General features: G+C 42.2%; 1 protein-coding gene across 1 annotated transcript in view; it reads right to left on the bottom strand.

Moving 5' to 3' along the window:
- The window catches only part of CPA6 (carboxypeptidase A6), a 116,059-nt gene that overhangs the window by 39,371 nt on the left and 53,196 nt on the right, over positions 1-23,492 (bottom strand). The window contains exons 2-4 of the mRNA XM_073329611.2: positions 19,214-19,289; positions 8,887-9,011; positions 1,471-1,585 (exon numbers count right to left, since the gene is read on the bottom strand). Coding sequence (XP_073185712.1) covers positions 1,471-1,585; positions 8,887-9,011; positions 19,214-19,289 — 316 coding nt within the window. The remainder of the gene's footprint in view (positions 1-1,470; positions 1,586-8,886; positions 9,012-19,213; positions 19,290-23,492) is intronic.

The following is a 23,492-nucleotide window of genomic DNA, read 5'->3' as shown; positions in this document are numbered from 1 at the left end:
AATTCTTCTTGTAAGACCTGAATGTTTTTTTCATTGTTCTTAAGATCCAAGGGTTTGGGTCTGTGGTCACCTATGCAAATTGGTGAGGATTTTTACCAAACCTTCCCCAGGAAGTGGGGTGCAAGGGTTGGGAGGATTTGCGGGGGAAAGACATTTCCAAACAACGCTTTCCTAATAAAATAAACCCAGATAAACGTTTGGTGGTGGCAGTGGAAGTCCAAGGGCAAAGGGTAAAATAGTTTGTACCTTGGGGAAGTTTTAACCTAAGCTGGTAAAAGTAAGCTTAGAAAGTTTTCATGCAGGTCCCCACATCTGTAAAGAATGGGGAAGGAACCTTGACACATGGAAAGCTTGCAAGCTTTGGCCCTTTGTAGAACCACCATTACCTGAATACTTTTGGGCCCCATCCTGCAAACACTTAAGCATGTGAGAAAATTTTAATCACAAGTAGACCTGTGGACTTCAGTGAGACTTCTAACGTGAATAAAGTAACCATGCCCTCAGACTCTGAAGTCAAAAGAATTTAAACTAAAGTTATGTTAACAGTGTCTGGTTTAAAACAAAGAAGTTTCTAAGGTAATTAGTTACATTTTTAAAAAGGAAAAGGAACATAAGAATGTAAGTCCTACAGGGTCACACTATTGGTTCACCTAGCTCAGTATCCTGTCTTCCAGCAGTGGCCAACACCAGATGTTTCAAAGGTAATGAATGGAATAGGGCAATTATTGAGTGATCCATCCTCTGTTGTCCAGTCCCAGCTATGGCAGTCAAAGGTTTAGGGATACCCAGAACATGGATTTGCATCTCTGACCATCTTGGCTAGTAAGCCATTGATGGACCTATCTTCCATGAATTTGCCTAATTCTTTTTTGAGCCCAGTTATACTTTTGGCTTTCACTAGGTCCCCTGGCAACAAGTTTCACAGGTTGACTCTGCAGTGTATGAAGTAGTACTTACTTTTGCTTATTTTAAACCTGCTGCCTATTAATTTAATCAGGTTACCCCAGCTCTTGTGTTATGTGAAAGGGTAAACAACACTTCCTTATTCACTTTCTCCACACCATTCTTAATTTTATAGACCTCCATTATATCCCCCTTTAGTTGTTTCTTTTCCAACCTGAACAGTCCCAGTCTTTTTACTCTCTCCTTGTATGGAAGCTGTTCCATACTCCTGGTCATTTTTGTTCCCTTCTCTGTACCTTTTCCAGTTCCAATATATCTTTTTTGAGATGCCAAACCTTGAAAGAAAATATTATAAATAATAATGGATTAAAAAACAAACTTTAAAGGGTCTATATTTTTATTTTATTTTATATAACACATTTAGAAAATGAATATGTACGTTTAACATTTACTAGCATCTCTATTCATCAGGATCAGAACACACTTCTAAATAGATAGGGTGAAATCTTAGCCTCGCTGAAGTGAATGGGAGTTTAGATAACAGACACCTTTTCATTTTCAACATACCTCTTCCAGTGAGTGATACACTTCATAGTTGTATCCTGGTACTGATCTACGATTCCTACATGATCGCAAACCACTTTGTTTTTCTATCGCTTTCTGTAGATCAGATATGATGATCCTAGATTAAAAAGAAAGCAGCATTATTAAATGGCATGAATAAAATACAGTGCGATGCAAAATAAATATCAGATTTAAAGAGAAATAAAGCCACAGTAAAATCGTGCTGATGTTACATCATCCTTTTTTATTTTAAACAATAAAAGTTTGCAGGCTTATTACAATACACGCTGCCAAATAAGTAGTCCAATTGCTTTGAAATATAACAGTGCTTTCAAAAACAGAGGCAGCTTGTTTTTAAGTGAATGAAACAGAAAGATGTAAACAACTTAGCCTAATTTAAATGTATTCAAGTTATGCTTATATGGCAGCACTTGTAGCCTACTTTTATACTGGAAAAAAATCTGTAAAATATGCATGCCTATGTTTTCTCTCCATGTAGAAGTGCCGAACCATACATATAGATACGGGGGGTGGGGGTCAGATACAAAACAACAAGAAAACATCAGACTTGGGCATTGAAAATATTCCATCTAAAGCAAAAATGAATGTGTAAAATTTTCCTTGGTTTATCGTGTATAGTTATACTACAGTTCTTCTATGAAATATTCATCTTGCAGTCAGTCATTTTAAAAGTGTCGAGCAAAAACTGAGAAACAAAAATTGCGTAATGTAACCTAAATAGACGGTCACACACTTAGACATAGACAGGAAGAGGGGGCTGGTATTGAAAGAGAAATGCAGAAAACAGCTTTTCTATTTTTCTGCCTAGACTAAAGAATAGCCCAGAAAGGTCAGTAACTCATGGAAAGAAGTCGATCCGACTCGGTGGAGCGCTGTGATCTCAGACATTTAGGGCCAGAGTTTGATCATACAATAGCTTAAATCAGGAGTACCTTCGCTGAATCAGTGGCGATATGATATGTCAGTATAAAATTAAGAACAGAATCAGGCTTTGAAAATCATGGTGCTACTCTCTTGAACTGAATCGCTCTAACATTGCAATTAATGTCCCCAGGCGTCATTTGTATAAAATGAGGGTGATGCTCAATCTTTTTAATTCTTAAAGCATCAATGATTAATGCAGAAAAAAGAAATGCTCTATTTACTAACTTCATAAACTACTAACTATATCACTTTAATATGTAATCAGCATATCAATATGTGTACCAAAGTAATTATGATCTATGTTCTTCAAATAAATATCTCAGGGAAGTAATATATATATATATATATATATATATATATAATTATGACTGAAGGCATCTCTTCAGTCATACATGTTAAAATAAATTCCAGGGTGTCAAGGTTCCTCCCCCATTCTGAATTCTAGGGTACAGATGTGGGGACCTGCATGAAAACCTCCTAAGCTTACTTTTACCAGCTTAGGTTAAAACTTCCCCAAGGTACAAATTAATTTTATCCTTTGTCCTTGGAATATCCACTGCCACCACCAAACTCTAACTGGGTTTACTGGGAAACGTAGTTTGGACACGTCTTTCCCCCCAAAATCCTCCCAACCTTTGCACCCCACTTCCTGGGAAAGGTTTGGTAAAAATCCTCACCAATTTGCATAGGTGACCACAGACCCAAACCCTTGGATCTGAGAACAATGAAAAAGCATTCAGTTTTCTTACAAGAAGACTTTTAATAGAAATAGAAGTAAATAGAAGTAAAGTAATCCCCTCTGTAAAATCAGGATGGTAGATACCTTACAGGGTAATTAGATTCAAAACATAGAGAATCCCTCTAGACAAAACCTTAAGTTACACACAGACAGAAATAGTCATTCTATTCAGCACAGTTCTTTTCTCAGCCATTTAAAGAAATCATAATCTAACACATACCTAGCTAGATTACTTCCTAAAAGTTCTAAGACTCCATTCCTGTTCTATCCCCGGCAAAAGCAGCATATAGACAGACAGAGACCCTTTGTTTCTCTCCCTCCTCCCAGCTTTTGAAAGTATCTTATCTCCTCATTGGTCATTTTGGTCAGGTGCCAGCGAGGTTACATTTAGCTTCTTAACCCTTTACAGGTGAGAGGATTTTTCCTCTGGCCAGGAGGGATTTTAAAGGGGTTTACCCTTCCCTTTATATTTATGACACAGGGCTATAGCCTTGATTTTCTGAGCACTCTGAGCCCAGGCCAACAAAGCACTTAAGCATGTGCTTAACTTTAAGCATGTGAGTGATCCAGCTGAAGTTGGTGGGGTTACTCACATGTTAAAGTTAAGCACATACTTAAGTGCTCTGCTGAATCCTGGGTAGAATGTTCAGGATCAAGTCCTTTCACGATCAAGTCCTATTTGATCATCTTGAAGTGTGTAGATTTAAACATAACTCCCCATGTATAGATTTCTGTGGCTCAGAATGAGAATATACTATAGGGTCTCTTATTTACTTTCAGTGAGCACATACTATGTTTACTTATTGTGGCCCAGGGCTCTAACTTCAATTGCAAGTGGATGTCAGGGACTGAATAGTCAACCTAGACACTACAGGTACAGGAGCCTATCACAAGGTGACTGGTCCCTTTCAGAGGGAACAGATCAAGTTCCCCTGTGATTTATTAGCCGCTTGCAAGTGGGATCTCATAGAAGGCACCTGGTATCTATAACTCCTCAGACACTGGTTAGGACAAGGAGGAAGAAGAAACAGGAAGCGGTGGGAGGAGGAAGAAGGAGTGGAAGAGATGAAGAAGATTCTCTGGAGCAAGCTGTATAAACCCCTTACAGAGCAAGAGTTGGGAGCTGCTGTGGGGAAGAGCTGGTGCAGAGAAAGAACTGGAGAGAATTGGTGGGACAGGGCTGGCTGGAGCTAGGGAATCCCAGGGACTGAAAGGCTCATGTAGCAGCCCCTAGTTAAAAGGGAAGATCCGACTCAGCTAAGGCCAGGCTGAACATATAAGGCCAGGCTGAACATAACATATATCTGAAGAAGCAGGGATTGGATTCATGGGCAAAGGCGGCCTGGGGTATGGAACACTATGGGAAACCCACTTGCAGGAGCTATTTGGGGGTTTGTGAACTGTTTCACATTGAGAGTCCTGTGAATGGATGCACTTATATTAACAAATGATGCTTGGAAATAGGGCTTTTATTAGACTCTGAGAGAGACCTCATTCCTTTCCTGGGCAGTGATATAGCCACTAGTCTGTGGCAGAAAGGATGGGCACCTCGAGTGACCACAGGGACTGAAGAAGGAGAAATTGAGGCAGGACTTGCCTGTATTGCAGAGGTTAGCTGCTTGATGGTGCCCTGGTGTGGTGGCCCCTGTGACAGAGCCTCTTCAGTAAAAGATGATCTGGTGCATAGCCTGTGTCAAGGTTCCTTCTCCACTCTGAACTCTAGGGTACATATGTGGGGACCTGCATGAAAGACCCCCTAAGCTTATTTTTACCAGCTTAGGTTAAAAACTTTCCCAAGGTACAAGCTTTGCCATGTCCTTGAACAGTATTCTGCCACCACCAAGCATTTTAAACAAAGAACAGGGAAAGAGACCACTTGGAGACATCTTCCCCCAGAATATCCCCCCCAAGCCCTACACCCCCCTTTCCTGGGGAAGGCTTGATAATAATCCTCACCAATTGGAACAGGTGAACACAGACCCAAACCTTTGGATCTTAAGAACAATGAAAAATTAATTAGGTTCTTAAAAGAAGAATTTTAATGAAAGAAAAGGTAAAAGAATCACGTCTGTAAAATCAGGATGGTAAATACCTTACAGAGTAATCAGATTCAAAACATAGAGAATCCCTCCAGGCAAAACCTTAAGTTACAAAAAGACACAAAAACAGGAATATACATTCCCTCCAGCACAGCTTATTTTACAAGCCATTAAACAAAAGAAAATCTAACACATGTTCTAGCTAGATTACTTACTAACTTTACAGGAGTTTTAAGGCTTATATTCCTGATTTGTTCCCGGCAAAAGCATTACACAGACAGACCAAACCCTTTGTCCCACCCCCCCCTCCAGATTTGAAAATATCTTGTCCCCTCATTGGTCATTTTGGGTCAGGTGCCAGCGAGGTTACCTTAGCTTCTTAACCCTTTAGAGGTGAAAGGGTTTTGCCTCTGGTCAGGAGGGATTTTATAGCACTGTATACAGAAAGGTGGTTACCCTTCCCTTTATATTTATGACAGCCTGTTTTCATGGCCGTCTTATTGCTAGCTAAATAAGAGTTTGGTAAATTCAAGGGTCAGATAAAACTATGTATTATAGATGGGGATGGTAATACTGCCTATTTATTTGCACATTTGCTGAGCCAAACAATAGCATTCTTAGTGGCCAAGTGGAACTCTCGGAACTCACTGCTGAATTTGGCTAATGGGCACTTCTCAACAATGAGTATTATTGTTTGATATGCGCAGCAGCTGCAGCTTGGGTTGTCTTGAAGACCCCAGCAGTGCTGGCTGCTGCACAGAGGCCTTGGCCAGTTCAGAATCAGTTAAGAACTGAACCACTGGGCGGCAATGGATCTGCGTTCTTGTTGTGCCACCTGTCAGTACCCAGCGCAGTCCAGGAAAGCTAATGATCCTCCTAGCAAGCCAAATTCTGCATGCTCATACTTGAAGAATCCTGGTATTGCCACCTCCAGTTACTCTAAGAATGAGCAATCTCACAGCTTCCATACCATTAGGCCCGCACTCCAAGTCTTACTACTAAACATTGAGGGTTTATCGACAACCAGGCGATCAAACAGCGTTCTTGCTCACCGCCTATTAAAGTTGCCTGACATGTCCCTTTGTTTTATAAGACTTTGTTTTCACTTGCTTATATTTTTGACAAATTTTAACTGTTCTGGTTGAAATTTTACATGTCAGGTGTCTGCCTCAGGCTGAATATTTTTAGAAAGTTTCACCCAGAACAGTTAAGCTGATTCTTAGAATCAGACTAGTGTCAAATACATTGTTATACCAAGTTTTTTTATACCATGTTAAAAAAAAATCTGGCCTGCCTGCCTGCTTTGGAGCAGGGACTTGATATCTGGCATTTGGGTGACTTGTGTATCAGGGATGTGCCTTTTGAGGTTTCCATGAAAATCTGCCCAATTTAGGCCAAGTTATAAACCTTTTGAAAAAGTATCATTTCATACATGCTAAGTAGAGATTTCATAGAGCTTTGCTGCTGAATGGTCCAAAGACTGGGACTGGTTGGGCAAAGAGACTGGGACTGCGGGCTGGTGGATGTAGATAAACTAGGATGGATGGGGGTGAGGACACTAGGAATGGGGGCCTGTGGGGGATGCGGGAGGCTAGGACTAGTTGCACAAGGAGATTGGGAGTGAGAACTGGGAAGGGAAGTAACAAGGGGAACAAATTAGGTTCTTAATTGAATCAAATATTGAATAGCTGCTCATTAAGTGAGCACTGTCCATCCTCTAGACTGAATGAGGCTGGGGTCCTGTGGAAAAATATTATGTAATCACTACAAAATTTGGAAAAAATGGCACGGTGGTAGTCCTGATGAAAAGGATCTGGAGGTTATAGTGGATCACAAATTGAATATGAGCCAACAATGTGATGCAGTTGTGAAAAAGACTAATATAGTTCTGGGTGTGTTTAAGGAGTATAATATGTAAGACATGGGAGGTAATTGTCCCACTCTACTCAGCACTGATGGAATACTGTGTCCAGTTCTGGGTGCCACATTTTAAGAAAGATGTGAGCAAACTGGAGGGAGTCCAGAATGCAAAGCAACAAAATGATAAAAGATTTAGAAAACCTGACCTACAGGGAAAGGGTAAAAGAACTGGATATGTTTAATTTGGAGAAAAGAAGACAGAGGCGGCACCTGATAGTCTTCCAATATCTTAAGGGCTCTTTACAGTGACCAATCGTCCTCCATGTCCACTGAAGGTAGGGCAAGAAGTAGTGGGTTTAATTTGCAGCAAGGCAGATTTAGGTTAGATGTTAGGAAAATCTTTCTAACTATAAGGATAGGTAAGCACTGGAAAAGGCTCCCAAGGGATATTGTGGCATTCCTGTCATAGGAGGTTTTAAAGAACAGGTCGGACAAACACCTATCAGGCATGGTCTAAGTCTACTTGGTCCTGCCTCAGCATAGGGGGCTGGCCTAGATAATCTTTAGAGGTCCTTTCCAGCCCTACATTTCTATGTAATTAAAGACTCTATCATAATGCATATGCAGAAGGGATGAATTAAGGTTGCACAGGCAGCCTTAATTCTGGTGTTTCCTAACTTCTGAGTGCTTGATTTTGCAACATTAATAATGTTTTTAAAGTATTTTTTGATGACGATGACAACACTTGTGCCATCCTTTTTATAGACTTTTGTTGAGACAAGGAACAGCAGCAGCGATATGAATGCAAGAAACTGGACATGTCAATTCCTGTACAAAAATGTAACATAAAAGTTAAACATAAGTGTAAAAATATCACATAATCATCTCATTTTTAAATGCAAGCAAAATTGCCATAATGTAGGGCCCATAGCAAAACAGCTTTGATCTTGGGCTACTAGCCCTACATACTTAATTGTTTTATATTTGCTTTTATTTTGAGGACTACAAATTTAGTAATTTGAGATCATTGCAATCTATAAGAAATAATCATACTGAGAGTGACTTCCAGTCAAAGCATACCACTTCGTTTGTATACTTTACAAACATTAATGTTTTATCCACACTGAGATAAGTACAATTACCCCATAAAGGATGTGATTCAACAAATTACTTACGCACATGCTTAAGAATGTGAGTAGTCTATGGGCTTCAGGAGGGCTCCTCATGTGCTTAACGTTACATATATTAACTTAGATGCCTTGCTGAATCAAGACATTAACCACACGATCACCCTTTCTCTCTACATGAAGAGTATGATCAATACAATTTGAAACATTCCTGAATACTTAAAAACATTTATGTGGGATGTGATGCTTATTCAGTCTTTGTTCTACGTGACCTATGTTTTGTGACCAGAACAGAGAGTTATAAAACAAATCAGTGCATTCCTTTATATAATTAATGAAGCATGTGAGCGCTCTCATTTACAGTATACTTATAAGCAAACCCAGCTCCTGTTAAGTGTATGTACAAGCAAAACAGACTATAGAACAGGAGCAGTAATTACCATCTTTCTCACAACAGATACAATTTGACATGCATTCCAGACACACTGGTCTGCACTCCAAAGGAGGCCATTTAATTAAACTGTTTGCCTGTGGGAGACTCTGTTATTCCATAAAATGACTGTCTTGTTGTGAATATCTAGCTACCTGTGAGACAAATTGAAAATATGCTGTGCTGAAACAAGCTTGGTATTATAGACATAAACCTGCAGTAGAGGTCAGATCCCACGTTCCACCAGAATAACTCGCAGAAAGTGAAATGGAAGCTTACGTGTATTTGATGTTTGCTTGTTGCAGGTAGGGTAGCAGAATTTGTGAACTGTTCCCTGGAACATGTACATCTGTGACTGTACCCTCTGAGATGTGGAAGACGCTGCTGGGCTGCCACAGGTCCACCTGTAGTGCAGGAACCAACCTGTAATTCATATTTATTCAGTGTAGGTGGGGAAATCCAGGAGATAGCATGGTTGTAATTTTCTTCTATGTATCTAATATGGCATGTTGTTTATTTAGCATCACTGGAGTACTAATGCTTAGTGCACTGGTCAAACACTGCTTACTTACAGTAGTTAGAGAATGACTCAAACTTTTATTTTTGAAACAAAAATGTTTCACTTTCAGTTTAACAAAAAAATTTTGACCTCTTCTTGGTCTGAACTACCTTGTCAAAATCTTGCACATTCCCGCTGCATCAGCTTCCCTATAGTCAGCAACGTTTGTTTTCATTTTTATTTTTCAATAGGGCAATGCAAGGAAAGAAAACTGAGGAGAAATGGAAAATGTTCAAAAATATATGAATGTGGTGTTTGCAAAGTGTATGCTAAAGTTCTGCAATGACCTTTGGTAATAAATATGCCAGAGGTACAACCCAAGTTTCAATGCAGATTAGGTTAGCATGGGGCTATAAAATAGGTGAGATTGTGTTCATACTTGAGGGTTATCTGTGGTTTGTGTCTATGGTCAGGACACAGTCCTAACTCAGTGCTGAATGACAATATCTAGTGCTGTGGTAGATGGGAATAGTGCTGTGCTGGTGGTAGATGGGAATAGTCCCACTTTGGGAAAAAAAAGTACAGTACATAGAAAGGTTACAAAATCAAGGAAAGGTAACATATACCTAAATGTCTACACCTCCAAATTAATCTGTAATTTTATTTTCTAAGTATAAAAGAAACATCGTGTATTTTCTTTCTGGTCACGTTAGCACTGTTGCCTTTTTTGGCTCAAATGGTTAGCCAATATGTGGGGCCTTGTGGGATTGTTTCCTCTAGGAGGAGAAATCAATGACGAGTCATGTATATTCTTTGGCGCAATTCTGTTTGTTTACAAAGAATACACACAAAGTCCTTTTCTGCTGAACACGGTAGAAACAACGGCAAGCTGTTTCCTTGCTCACTATTTTTGAGTCTGCCCTTCCAGGCAGTTCTGTGCCCAAGGAGTTCTGTCTCTCTGCTCCCTCTCAGGGTCATGTTCATGACCACGTCCCTCCCCGCTGGCTTTCTGCCTCTAACAAACCCTCCCATCCACTCACCCCTCTTTCCAAACAACCTCCTCGCTCCTGCATTTGGCACCAGTCCCAGGGAAATCCCTCAGACCACATGGCTTAGCCCTGCTCTGGCTTTGCGATGTGTCCTATGGCCTGGACAGCAATCTCCTTTTGTTTCCAGTTAACACTACATGAAGGGGCATTGAATTGATCCTTCCAATTAATCTGAAAGAAAGATGCTTAACACACCAAACTGCTTTAACCAGGTATGTGATTTGTTTTTAGATCAAAGACCTATTTGTTGGGCACAATTAACACCTTCCAGCACAATACTATTATAATTTACTCTTAATATCCAGACTAAGTTGAGTCTATTTATATATTCTGGAGTATATAAAGGTAATAGTTTGCTATACTTGTTTTTTAACTAATAGTTTAACTTTTTTAATTTATTGAATTAGGTGTGGCACTGCAGGTACCAAACCTTTCCTTGTTCATAAGATCATTATGGGATCTGGTTTCCCATGCCTCTGAGGAATGTCAGGCTCATAATACAACTATTGTTGTGATGAAAGCTGTTAAAATGGCCTAGTGAAGAGTCTTTACTGGCATTTTTAAGCCTCTGATATTTTGGAATTTATTGCCAGTAACAAAAACAATCGCGTTCCTTTCTTCTTGCTTTATTTATGTGCTCTATCAGTGTGCATGCTCATACCCACACACATACTCTAACCAACACTAAATTTGTTTAATACACTTTCAAATAGACTAATTTCCCCGGTCACTAATATAGTCAAGTCACTTCCAGTGGCATTTTAATCACCAGATATTTTGATTACTTAACTCCCAAGAGATACACTGACGAACAGGAGGACATTTGGGATTTACATTAACACCTTAATGAGTGGTAGGGCATTATACATGTTTAGTGCTGGGAGACTGGATGTAAGTAGGTAGCAATCTGACTTTCCTTTCTTGCACAGATGAAAAACGCTGAATGATGGACACTAACCTATGTGCTAATACTCTGAAAATAATAATTAATAATAATAATAATTAATAATAAAACAATGGAAGGCCAAGCTGCAGTGGCAGCATGTTAAAATTATAGGGTAGAGCACAGAAGAAATGATTTAGGCCTTGATCCTGCCAACACTTTCATATCTGAGTTCCCTCTCAGCATATGAGTTGTCCCACTGAAGTCAGCAAAACTACTTGTGTGTGACGTTATTCACCTACAAATGTGTTTGTAGGCTCAGGACAGTAGACTGATGAACATCAACTCCTCCTGCTAGGTAAGGCTTTCTAACTTCTATTATGTCTGGGTGGCCAAAAATGAGGGAGCCAAAGCCATCTTCTTACTGCCACCACTCTCTACTATGTAGAAGTGGAGTTTGGAGGTAGTGGTGAATCAGGGCCAGTGTATTTAGAAAGTGAGCACATAGGAGGCCTATGAATTCGATAGGTTCTGAATGCAGTCCTGTCCAACTGTCCTTAGTTGCACTGATAATGGGCCAATTAAAGGATAAGAGGTCTGTGAAAGAGTCTCTGGGGCTTCTGTAAGGACTTGTGTGGCAACCAGGAAGAGGCAAAAAGTAATCAAAGCTTTATTTAATATATTTGACAATAACCGCACAATAGACTCTCTCCTTTGTTTGCTTTTCAGTGAGGTTGGTAAAAGGAAGTGTTACATGGTTAGTGACTCAACCAGTTGCAGTGACCACAGTACCAATTGTAATAGAATACTAACAATACAGAGCTTGAAGGTTCAAGTTGCACAAATCTCTGGGAAATTGTAACATGTTAATGATCTTGCTGCTTTATTGCAACTGGTATAATTTTACCCAAGGTTTTACCCTGTAATAAAAGATATTTTTCCTGAGAGTTACTGAATAAAAATTTAACTCAATTGTATCCTAAATAAATATCTGTTTTTACAGACATGTATAAGTATCATAAACCTAAATGTATATGAAAGATTTGAAACAGGTACTTTAAAGGGTCTTGACAGAAAAAAAAAGTTTCTTACTAAGCTTTACAATTCAGACTTGATTTTTATTTCAGAGTTACCTCTGCACAGCACCAAAACATGGAATATCAAACCAGGGAACAGGTCCTGGTCCCACTGAAGCTAGTAAAAGTTTTGCCATTGACATAACAGAGTGGAACTAGGCCTCTCAGCATTTGGGAGCCAGCTGAATACTTTCACCTGAAACAGGTATTTCTAGTTGCTGTGTTTTATGAATGCAATGTATATACTTTGTGGACTAAGCCTTTCCTTCTTTATCTAACATCTTCCAGTTTGTTGCTTTTTCTGCAACAATCTTTCCCTTCTACCCCCTCAGTATTTAAGTTACATTCACTTATGCTCCCTTGCACTCATTTATGCTGATTTATCAGGATTTAATTTATTCCAGCACCATCATGTCTCCTCTGAATTTGAAACATTGTGTGGATTCCTGATTTACACTTGTGTAAGTTAGATCAGAATCAGGTTTGATGTCTATAGCATCTTGCTACACATGTACAAGGTGCTTATTTTGTCTGGAACTCTGCTAGGGAGCTGCATCCACTCTGTGCCTCTGGTGTGAATCTCTTCTTGGGCAAAGCAGCATTTCTGCTGAGTGGCTTTGTTAGTGAGTGCATTTTCAGGCAGGCATTTATCCTCTGAAAACTCATTCAGCATTTGCCTTAGGAGCTGCAAGGTACCAACTGATCCTTTTCCCCTACAAGGTACTGTCTAAATTCCCTGAGCAGCAGAGCCAGGATCAGTTCAAGGATTACAATGTGAGCAGCTGCTGTAAGGGCAAGACAAACAGAAGGGAATGGGGGTGTGGCTGCTCGGTCTGTTACTTTGACCCCTTCTATTACCCCAGGGAGGGCCTGTGTGCGCTTGTATATTTTTGTAAAAGATGTTGGAGAATCTGGGTGGTGTAACTCCATCTGTTACACCAGAATTACCATGGAACAGCAGCTGCAGTGCTCAGTTTACAGATGCAACCCAGAATATCTGACAAAGAAATGGCTAGAAAGTCACTGGTTTAGAGGAGAGCAGCAACTGGTCTGAAAGGTTCAAATGAAGTAGTTCTTCATTAGTGATATTGACCAAAAGGGTCCCAAAGCAGATAAATAGCTGATGAAAGTAGGTCTGAGAATCAAAGTAAACTTTCAATTATCTGGAAAATACTTTGGAATGTGGCATTTGTTCCAATCAGTCAACTGGATTAAAACCATGAAGGAGTTTATAAATCAACAACAGGACTCTCAATTTATCCTGAGCAATGGAGAGCAGATGGCAGTGGACAATCAACTGAGGTATGTCATGCAGAGAAATACTGGAAGGATGGCAAGAATGGCTGTCAATAAGCTAGATACATACTGCAAAAAAAAAAATGTGAGTTTTCATTTGAATTGTTAAAGATTTGCTTTCAATGTGCTGGATTCCCTAAAGTACTAAAGTCATTTAGTGGTGCAGAGTGGATTTAAAAGTGCTGGAAATATCCAGTGGAAAGTTCCCCTGGTACAGGGGAACTCAGCTGGGATGGAAAGCTAAAGGAGGTAACTCCACCAGCCATCTCTCGTTGCATCTCTGACATAGGGGAGGGAGGGAACAAACAGGTCAGGTGTGTTCTAGGCAGTAGGTGTGCACAAGGCAGGAATGTGGTGGAGCAGAACCCCCCTCCCCACTACTTAACCCTTCACTGGCATATTGTCCAAGGAGCTTATACCAGTGGCAGAAGTTAAAGTGGGTCCCCTGCTGCTCTAGTGGGGCTGCATGGCCAAGGATGAGGGAGGTGAAGCCATCTCCCTAGTGCACCACTTTTAACTATGTCCTACTGCAGTTCTGAGGTATTGGTGAGTTGAGGGCAGTTTATTTAGGCCTCCCTTGTGCTCCCTTTCTGAATAAGTTTACTGGTGGGAATATTGGCAAAAACAGGGAATTTTAAACAAGTATTGGAGAATCTGTAGCAAGCAAGCAAGTTTTGAATTGTAAGAGTGAGCATTCTCACTAGAAACCTGATTAACAGTTATGCTCATCCAGTCAACACTCTGTAGTCTGTGTGTCCAGTCAAAGCTATCCAACTCAGATTCTAATACTGAATACTCACAATGAACTGCTGACAAAGAAGCCACAGGCCAAACTAAAATTAATAATAAATCTGAGGCAGTTGTAATTTACCCAAGGGCAATTCATGGTCAGAAAGTTAAAATGTGTGGAATTAATTAATCAGTATGTATTATTCACTCAGTAAAGACAGTGACATTTGAATTGTGATAGGGACTACAGGCCTTATTCAGGTATTGGTCCGATTGTGGTAGGCCCTGTACACTGATCAAAAAGGCATTCCCTGCCCCAATTAGGTTCAGATTCTCTGTTTGAAACCGAGACATTTTAAAGATACACTAAAGAAAATAAAAAAACACAGCAAACTCCAAGATACCCTGCTTGGAATTCTTAGTCCAGGCATCTGTAAGCAGACATTTAAGAAAGGATTTACTTCTTGTTGGGCTACTCTTGCCACCAAACTATCCTATTAATCCTAGATCCAGAATCCCCTTTCAAAACCTGCTCTGAATTGCAACTAGCTGGCTTTGATAGCTCTGCAAGTGACAAGCAGGCTTAGATTCATAGATTCATAGATATTAAGGTCAGAAGGGACCATTAGATCATCTAGTCCGACCTCCTGCACAACACAGGCCACAGAATCTCACGCAACCACTCCTGCGAAAAACCTCACCTATGTCTGAGCTGTTGAAGTCCTCAAATCGTGGTTTAAAGACTTCAAGGAGCAGAGAATCCTCCAGCAAGGGACCTGTGCCCCAAGCTACAGAGGAAGGCGAAAAACCTCCAGGGCCTCTTCCAATCTGCCCTGGAGGAAAATTCCTTCCCGACCCCAAATATGGCGATCAGCTGAACCCCTGAGCAAATGGGCAAGATTCACAAGCCAGATACCCAGGAAAGAATTTTCTGTAGTAACTCAGATCCCACCCCGTCTAACATCCCATCACCGGCCATTGGGCCTATTTACCATGAATAGTTCAAGATCAGTTAATTGCCAAAATCATGTTATCCCAGGAAAGTATAGGCTGTGTCAGTGTCAGTCTCTTTCTCTCCCCCAGTTGTTGTTTTTTTTTTATCAAGTGTAGTAGCCTACCAGCTTGTATGGCAGCCCTGCCGTTTCCTTCAACTTTCCTGTACAGGTAAACTTTTATTTATCTGTGTTCCTGAAACTAAGCATAAAACATAACCTCACCGAGTATGCCTAAGAGTGCTGGAAAATAGTGTTCTTCTAATTCAGCAACCCAGAGAGAGTAGAAGGGATATGCCCAGCTTTACATTATGATTCTTGTTTAGGAAATGTCAGTGTTAAGAACAGTCATTTAAACAAACAAGCAGAGACCACTCTCCAAATCTCCCGCCCCCCCCCCAACAAACTTTTCCACTTCAAGAAAAATGTTTGTTTTTCCTTGTTCTTGCCTTTGTCCAGGTCAGTGGGTCATACAGGGTTGGTCTACGCTGCAGTTCGACACCTACAGCTCACTCACGTCAGTTGATTTGGGCTGCAGGGTATAAAATGGCAATGTAGATGTTCAGGCTACAGCCAGAGCTCTGGGACCCCATAAGGGGATTGGGTCCCAGGGCCCAGGCTTCAGCCTGAACCTAAACATCTACCTTGCAGTTTTACAGCCCTGCAGCCCGAGCCCAAGTCAGCATAGGCCAGTAATGTGTGTTTAATTGGTGTGTAGACATACCCATAAGAAGGGGTAAATTTGCATTTGTTTCATGCTCAGGTCACCGACAGAAATCACAAGCACCTTTGGAATGTCTTCTTGAGATAGAAGGACAGTGCTTTATAGTAGGATAACCAGAGACCCTGCTCTGTCCTCTATGTGCTGAATGTCTACGAGATGGTAGTGTTGTAGCCATTTTGGTCCCTGGACATTAAGGAGACAAAGCGGGTGAAGTAATCTCTTGTACTGGACCAACTTCTTTTGGTGACACAGACAAGCTTTTGGGTTACTCAGTGCTCTCCTTCAGGTCTGGGAATTAATGGGCCACTTAAACTTGAATGGTCCCTTAGAATGTGTGTTAACTATATATGCTAAACCAGTGGTTTTCAACCTTTTTTCATTTGTGGACTCCTAAAAAATTTCAAATGGAGTTGAGGACCTCTTTGGAAATCTTAGACATAGTCTACGGACTCCCCTGAGGTCCATTGACCAGAGGTTGAACACCACTATTCTCTGGTAACAACAACCTTTTGTGGACCTCTTAGACCTAGTCTGCAGAACACAGGTTGAAAACCACTGTGCTAAACAATCTGTTTCACCTTGTATTTACCTGTGACACTCTGAGTACGTTTCCCAGACCTGAAGAAGAGCTCTGTGTAGCTTGAAAGCTTGTCTTTCACCAATGGAAGTCAGTCCACTTTGTCTCAACAAAAGAGTGCTTGAGCTGTTTGAGCTGGCTGGAGATGAGTCTTCCTTTAATTCTGCAGGCTGTACAAGTAGGTCAGAGCCAAGTGATAACAAGTACCTGTCCCAAAGGCTTAGAGGGAGTTGGTCAGGATGAACGAAGAACATACAGGGCCCAAATTCAGAAGCCTAAATCCCCAGGGCCACCAGCCAGGAATGGTACAAATGTGGCTTTAAGCCACCTTCCCTCGACCAGGACCCAAGGTAGGTAGGGGTTGATTTGGCCCCTGACATTAGCTAGAGCAGCCTGGTGGCTAGGGTTCACTGGAGCACAGTGTGCTTTAGGTATGCCTCTCCTGGCTCAGTGTGCCCCCCTCACTGTGAGCCCCAGGATGGGTTCTGTAGCACTTCGGGGAAGGATGGTGCATTGGTTTAAGTCCCAGCTGACAAGTCAGGGTTCAATTATGTACTCCACCATAGTGTACTCCTTCACTGAGGACCCCTTAAGAAGTTCAAACATTCAAACCACTCTCCTTCTGCAGTCCAGTTTATTAGGTCCTGTACAAAGTTTTTCAAAATAGACCTCAAACCTGCAGTCCTCATCTCAATTCCAGTTGGTCCTGGACCCTCATCCCTGAAGGTCTAGTATTGCTTTAAAGTTCATTTCTTTTTCTCCATTTCCAAGTTGGACACAGTGCCTCCTACCTGGGAGTCTGTCATTCTGCTTTTCCCATACTACTTGCCTGAAGTTTAGCCTTCAACATTTATTTAATTAAAAATGTGTTAAGTCTTGAAATGATTCTGAGTTTTATTACACTGGTTCCACTCCCCCCCCCTTGAGACACAGACGGTATGAGTAACATGATACTCAGGTGATATAAATTTACAACCCAAACCAAAAAATATTCAAAGTAAATGCCTCTTAAAACACTTCTTGTGTTTAAAATGTAGTAATCTGAGACTCCCTGAAGGCCAATATAAAAGAATACATAATTAAAGTAATTTGTACATTACTGCTATAGCCTACAGGTTTTCTTTTCTGCGTCTGTCACTGTGTTGATGGATTTGCAGAGACAGAAATATGTCAGTGTTTTGTTTTTTCTTTTATTGTACATGAACGTTTGTTCATACATTGGTTTCTATTTTCAGTTTCTCAGTGTGCTATTAACAATATGGTCATGTTTAGATGCAGTGCTCAAGAATGAAAGTTCTTTCTTTCTAGGGCAGGATTTGTTTCTGCTCTGAGAACTCGTGCACGCTCTCTCTATGTCTCTCTGTCTCTCTCTGAATGATAAGTTGGGGTGGGAAGACCAAGAAGGATTGCAGAACTCCCATGGCTTGATTTTCAGAGGGGCTGACTACCTGCAGCTCCAACTGACTTCTGGATTTGTGCACTTATAAAAATTGGCCCTTGGAGGGGTTTGGAAAAAGGCAAAACTGGATTAGTGACAAGTATATACAGGAGTGTGTAAACCCACTGACATCCCTAGTTTGCCCCTCATATAGATGGGAAGTGAAATAGCTGCAGAGGGAACTGCAGCCCTGAGGCTTCGGAAGCAACCAAGCTTAGCTTGTTTCCACAAGCTAGGTACAGGGACCAGGATTTGATCCTGTGGGTGAATATTACTGTATGCAGGTACATTTTCATTTATTAAAAAAAACCTTCCTTTCAATCTTTTTAGCTTATTACATCATCCTAATCAATCTCTTTCTAATTAACCCGTCAGATTCCAGCGCACCTTGCCAAAATTGTATTATGCTGTTGTAAGAGTTACAGCATGTGGTCATTCAAGTTTCAACTGCTCCCACTTTGATGGAGAAGGAATCACTTTCTGTGAGCCTAAGGGAGCAATGTAATGAGAGAGTTGGGAGAGGTGCTTTGTGGGGATTGCTGTAGTAGAAGAGAGAAAAAAATACAGAGGGGAACAAAATAAAAATGCAACCAGAAACCTCGGAAGTCCAAGGGAGTTGTGGAGGTTGGTGTTTACTTTACTTATTTATTTATTGCCACTGGCTATTAAAGTTATTATTTATTTGTATTACAGTGACACCCAAAATTGCTAATTAGAACCAAAGCCCCACCATGCTAGTGGTAGCTACTGTAGAAAGATAAACACACTTTTCCGTGCCCTGAAAAGCGTACAGTCTGAGACTATTCACAAGAATCCATCTCCAGGTACCTGTAATGCCAGAGTTCAGTGCATGTGCATGGTGGTCCTCTTCCCCCGTTATCTCATGTCACAGAGGGCTGTGAGTATGGGTAGGAGGAAGGTTCTGTGCATACCTTCATCCTTCTCTGTGACCATGGTCACTGCTGCTGGCAGAGCAGTTCCTACCCCTTGTTAAGCTCTGCCGGAGAGGCAGCATTCTGGACAGTGCTCTTGTGATAAGCCAATGCAATGGCACTAGATACAAACAGGTGGAAACTTTGATTTCCCTGCTTTTATTTTCCTCTCTTTTTTAAGGTGGGGGAATATTTTATTTTTAATAGTTGTAAAGACTTTGAGCTTGGCTGAAGTGGGGATTCTTGGCTGAGGCCTCCACTCTTTCTTGTGCTTCCTCTCCACACGTATTTTCAGTTGAATGTAACCCAGGATTTGAAACAGTCATCCCGGGTGAAAGGCACGTGAATTAGCCCATTAAAGGCAACCCTCAAGAAGAGCGCTGGTATTGAAACTGCAAAGCGCAAACTCACCGTAAGCTGGTTAAATATGGCATTCAGTGCTTGTGCTTCTCTCTCGCTGTCCGGAACAAGCCGTATTACTTTATCACTGTTGGTAAGAGAACATTGAATTGAAGCTTTAAGAACTTGTTTCAACAACAGAACCCAGAAATAAATCTATCATTTATGGTCCATATTCATTTTGTCTCTTTCTAAATACTATTAACATAACAGGTGAATCAGAAATCTGCTTTCAAACCTGACCCCCCTTAACTGTACATTTCCCAAGTCCAAGAAGTAAGCTGATTATAGGTGAGGATGGCAGCTGTTATTAAGGTTTCCCAATGCTTCCCATTATAAGACCCTGTTTTCAGTTGCTTATATCTTTGCCAAACTTAAACCATATGGGCTGAAATTTTCCATGATATGGGTCTGCTTCAGGCTGAATGTTTCTGGAAAACTTTAGCCAGAATGGTACAGGCATTTCTGAGAATGAGGATAGGGAATAACACGCTGTTCTGCCAGTGTTAAAAAAATTCTGGCTGCCTTTTCTTTGCAAAGCTCTAGAACCCCCATTCTGCGCAGCAGGAACTGGACATTTGGCCTTTGTGTTCAGCCTTGTGCCAGCCCCATAAAAATCTGCTCAAATGTGGCCCAGTTCAAAGATTGTAGTTCACACATGCTCAGTACAGACTTTTTAGATTTTAGCAGCTTAATTCCCTGAAGATTCCACCTGCACTGAGCATGCTCCAGGTTGGGACTGAGCACAGAGTATGACTTTTCTTGCAGTTGTAGTCCTGGACTACTGCAGTCCTGTTCAGCCCAGGCACATGGAGGAAGCAGCCTGATTAAGATGAAGAGGGGACAAGAGATGGTCCTACAGGGGTAAATTCTTGGGGAAAAGGAGTGGCAGGGGGAAATCATAGAATCATAGAATATCAGGGTTGGAAGGGACCTCAGGAGGCCATCTAGTCCAACCCCCTGCTCAAAGCAGGACCAATCCCCAATTAAATCATCCCAGCCAGGGCTTTGTCAAGCCTGACCTTAAAAACTTCTAAGGAAGGAGATTCTACCACCTCCCTAGGTAACGCATTCCAGTGTTTCACCACCCTCATAGTGAAAAAGTTTTTCCTAATATCCAATCTAAATCTCCCCCACTGCAACTTGAGACCATTACTCTGTGTCCTGTCCTCTTCTACCCCTGAGAATAGTCTAGAACCATCCTCTCTGGAACCACCTCTCAGGTAGTTGAAAGCAGCTGTCAAATCTCCCCTCATTCCTCTCTTCTGCAGACTAAACAATCCCAGTTCCCTCAGCCTCTCCTCATAAGTCATGTGTTCCAGACCCCTAATCATTTTTGTTGCCCTTCGCTGGACTCTCTCCAATTTATCCACATCCTTCTTGTAGTGTGGGGCCCAAAACTGGACACAGTACTCCAGATGAGGCCTCACCAATGTCGAATAGAGAGGAACGATCACGACCCTCGATCTGCTCGCTATGCCCCTACTTATACATCCCAAAATGCCATTGGCCTTCTTGGCAACAAGGGCACACTGCTGACTCATATCCAGCTTCTCGTCCACTGTTACCCCAGGTCCTTTTCCGCAGAACTGCTGCCTAGCCTTTCGGTCCCTAGTCTGTAGCTGTGCATTGGGTTCTTCCGTCCTAAGTGCAGGACCCTGCACTTATCCTTATTGAACCTCATCAGATTTCTTTTGGCCCAATCCTCCAATTTGTCTAGGTCCCTCTGTATCCTATCCCTGCCCTCCAGCGTATCTACCACTCCTCCTAGTTTAGTATCATCCGCAAATTTGCTGAGGGTGCAATCCACACCATCCTCCAGATCATTTATGAAGATATTGAACAAAACCGGCCCCAGGACCGACCCCTGGGGCACTCCATTTGACACCGGCTGCCAACTAGACATGGAGCCATTGATCACTACCCGTTGAGCCCGACAATCTAGCCAACTTTCTACCCACCTTATAGTGCATTCATCCAGCCCATACTTCCTTAACTTGCTGACAAGAATACTGTGGGAGACCGTGTCAAAAGCTTTGCTGAAGTCAAGAAACAATACATCCACTGCTTTCCCTTCATCCACAGAACCAGTAATCTCATCATAGAAGGCGATTAGATTAGTTAGGCATGACCTTCCCTTGGTGAATCCATGCTGACTGTTCCTGATCACTTTCCTCTCATGTAAGTGCTTCAGGATTGATTCTTTGAGGACCTGCTCCACGATTTTTCCAGGGACTGAGGTGAGGCTGACTGGCCTGTAGTTCCCAGGATCCTCCTTCTTCCCTTTTTTAAAGATTGGCACTACATTAGCCTTTTTCCAGTCATCTGGGATTTCCCCCGTTCGCCACGCGTTTTCAAAGATAATGGCCAATGGCTCTGCAATCACAGCCGCCAATTCCTTTAGCACTCTCAGATGCAATTCATCCTGCCCCATGGACTTGTGCATGCCCAGCTTTTCTAAATAGTCCCTAATCACCTCTTTCTCCACAGAGGGCTGGCCATCTACTCCCCATGTTGTGATGCCCAGCGCAGCAGTCTGGGAGCTGACCTTGTTAGTGAAGACAGAGGCAAAAAAAGCATTGAGTACATTAGCTTTTTCCACATTCTCTGTCACTAGGTTGCCTCCCTCATTCAGTAAGGGGCCCACACTTTCCTTGGCTTTCTTCTTGTTACCAATATACCTGAAGAAACCCTTCTTGTTACTCTTGACATCTCTTGGTAGCTGCAGCTCCAGGTGCGATTTGGCCCTCCTGATTTCATTCCTACATGCCCGAGCAATATTTTTATACTCTTCCCTGGTTATATGTCCAACCTTCCACTTCTTGTAAGCTTCTTTTTTATGTTTTAGATCCGCTAGGATTTCACCGTTAAGCCAAGCTGGTCGCCTGCCATATTTACTATTCTTTCGACTCATCGGGATGGTTTGTCCCTGTAACCTCAACAGGGATTCCTTGAAATATAGCCAGCTCTCCTGGACTCCTTTCCTCCTCATGTTAGTCCCCCAGGGGATCCTACACATCCGTTCCCTGAGGGAGTCGAAGTCTGCTTTCCTGAAGTCCGGGGTCCGAATCCTGCTGCTTACCTTTCTTCCCTGTGTCAGGATCCTGAACTCAACCAACTCATGGTCACTGCCTCCCAGATTTCCATCCACTTTTGCTTCCCCCACTAATTCTTCCTGGTTTGTGAGCAGCAGGTCAAGAAAAGCTCCCCCCCTAGTTGGCTCCTCTAGCACTTGCACCAGGAAATTGTCCCCTATGCTTTCCAAAAACTTCCTGAATTGTCTATGCACCGCTGTATTGCTCTCCCAGCAGATATCAGGAAAATTAAAGTCACCCATGAGAACCAGGGCGTGCGATCTAGTAGCTTCTGCGAGTTGCTGGAAGAAAGCCTCATCCACCTCATCCCCCTGGTCCGGTGGTCTATAGCAGACTCCCACCACTACATCACTCTTGTTGCTCACACTTCTAAACTTAATCCAGAGACACTCAGGTTTTTCTGCAGTTTCGTACCGGAGCTCCGAGCAGTCATACTGCTCCCTTACATACAGGAAAGGGGCAAGAGAAACTCGGAATGGGAGTTGGTGCAAGGAGGCAGGGAGGGAGAGTCTACACAAGTGAGACTAGGACTTACTGGGTGAGGAGACTGAGACGGAATGAGATGGGTGAGGAGAATGGGCCTATTCTTTGAATCCTATATGCCTTTGCTGTAGTATATTGTGTGGTCTCTTTGGGGGGAAGAGTGTGATAAGCCTAGCAGCCTGCTGAGTAAGGCTTAGAGCTTCTTAATGAGACTTTGAGCCCTAATCCCTTCATGATCCACTAACCTGGGGTGGGCAAACTTTTTGGCCCAAGGGACACGTCTTGGTATGGAAATCATATGGTGGGCCATGAATGCTCACAAAATTGGGAGTTGTGGTGCAGGAGGGGGTGTGGGCCCCAGCTGTGGGTGCGGGCTCTGGGGTGGGGCAAGAAATGAGGAGTTCGGGGTGTGGGAGGGGGCTCTGGGCTGGGGTAAGGGGTTGGGATGGTGAGGGTGGGGGAGTGAGGGCTCCAGCTGGGGATGTGGGCTATGGGGTGGAGCTGGAGATGAGGGGTTGGGGGTGCAGGAGGGTACTCCGGACTGGGACCAAGGGGTTTGGAGGGCAGGAGGGGTATCAGGGCAGGGGGTTGGGCGTGGGAGGAGGTCAGGGGTGCAGGCTCAGAGTAAAAGAGGCTGTTAGAGGGGAAAAGCCATCTTTTAAAAATTGGAAGTCAAATCCTACTGAGGAAAATAGAAAGGAGCATAAAATCTG

The sequence above is a fragment of the Lepidochelys kempii genome, chromosome 2, assembly GCF_965140285.1.
Source record: "Lepidochelys kempii isolate rLepKem1 chromosome 2, rLepKem1.hap1, whole genome shotgun sequence".
NCBI lineage: Eukaryota > Metazoa > Chordata > Testudines > Cheloniidae > Lepidochelys > Lepidochelys kempii.
Note: the sequence above shows the minus strand (reverse complement) of the source record. Positions and strands in the feature narration are given on the sequence as shown.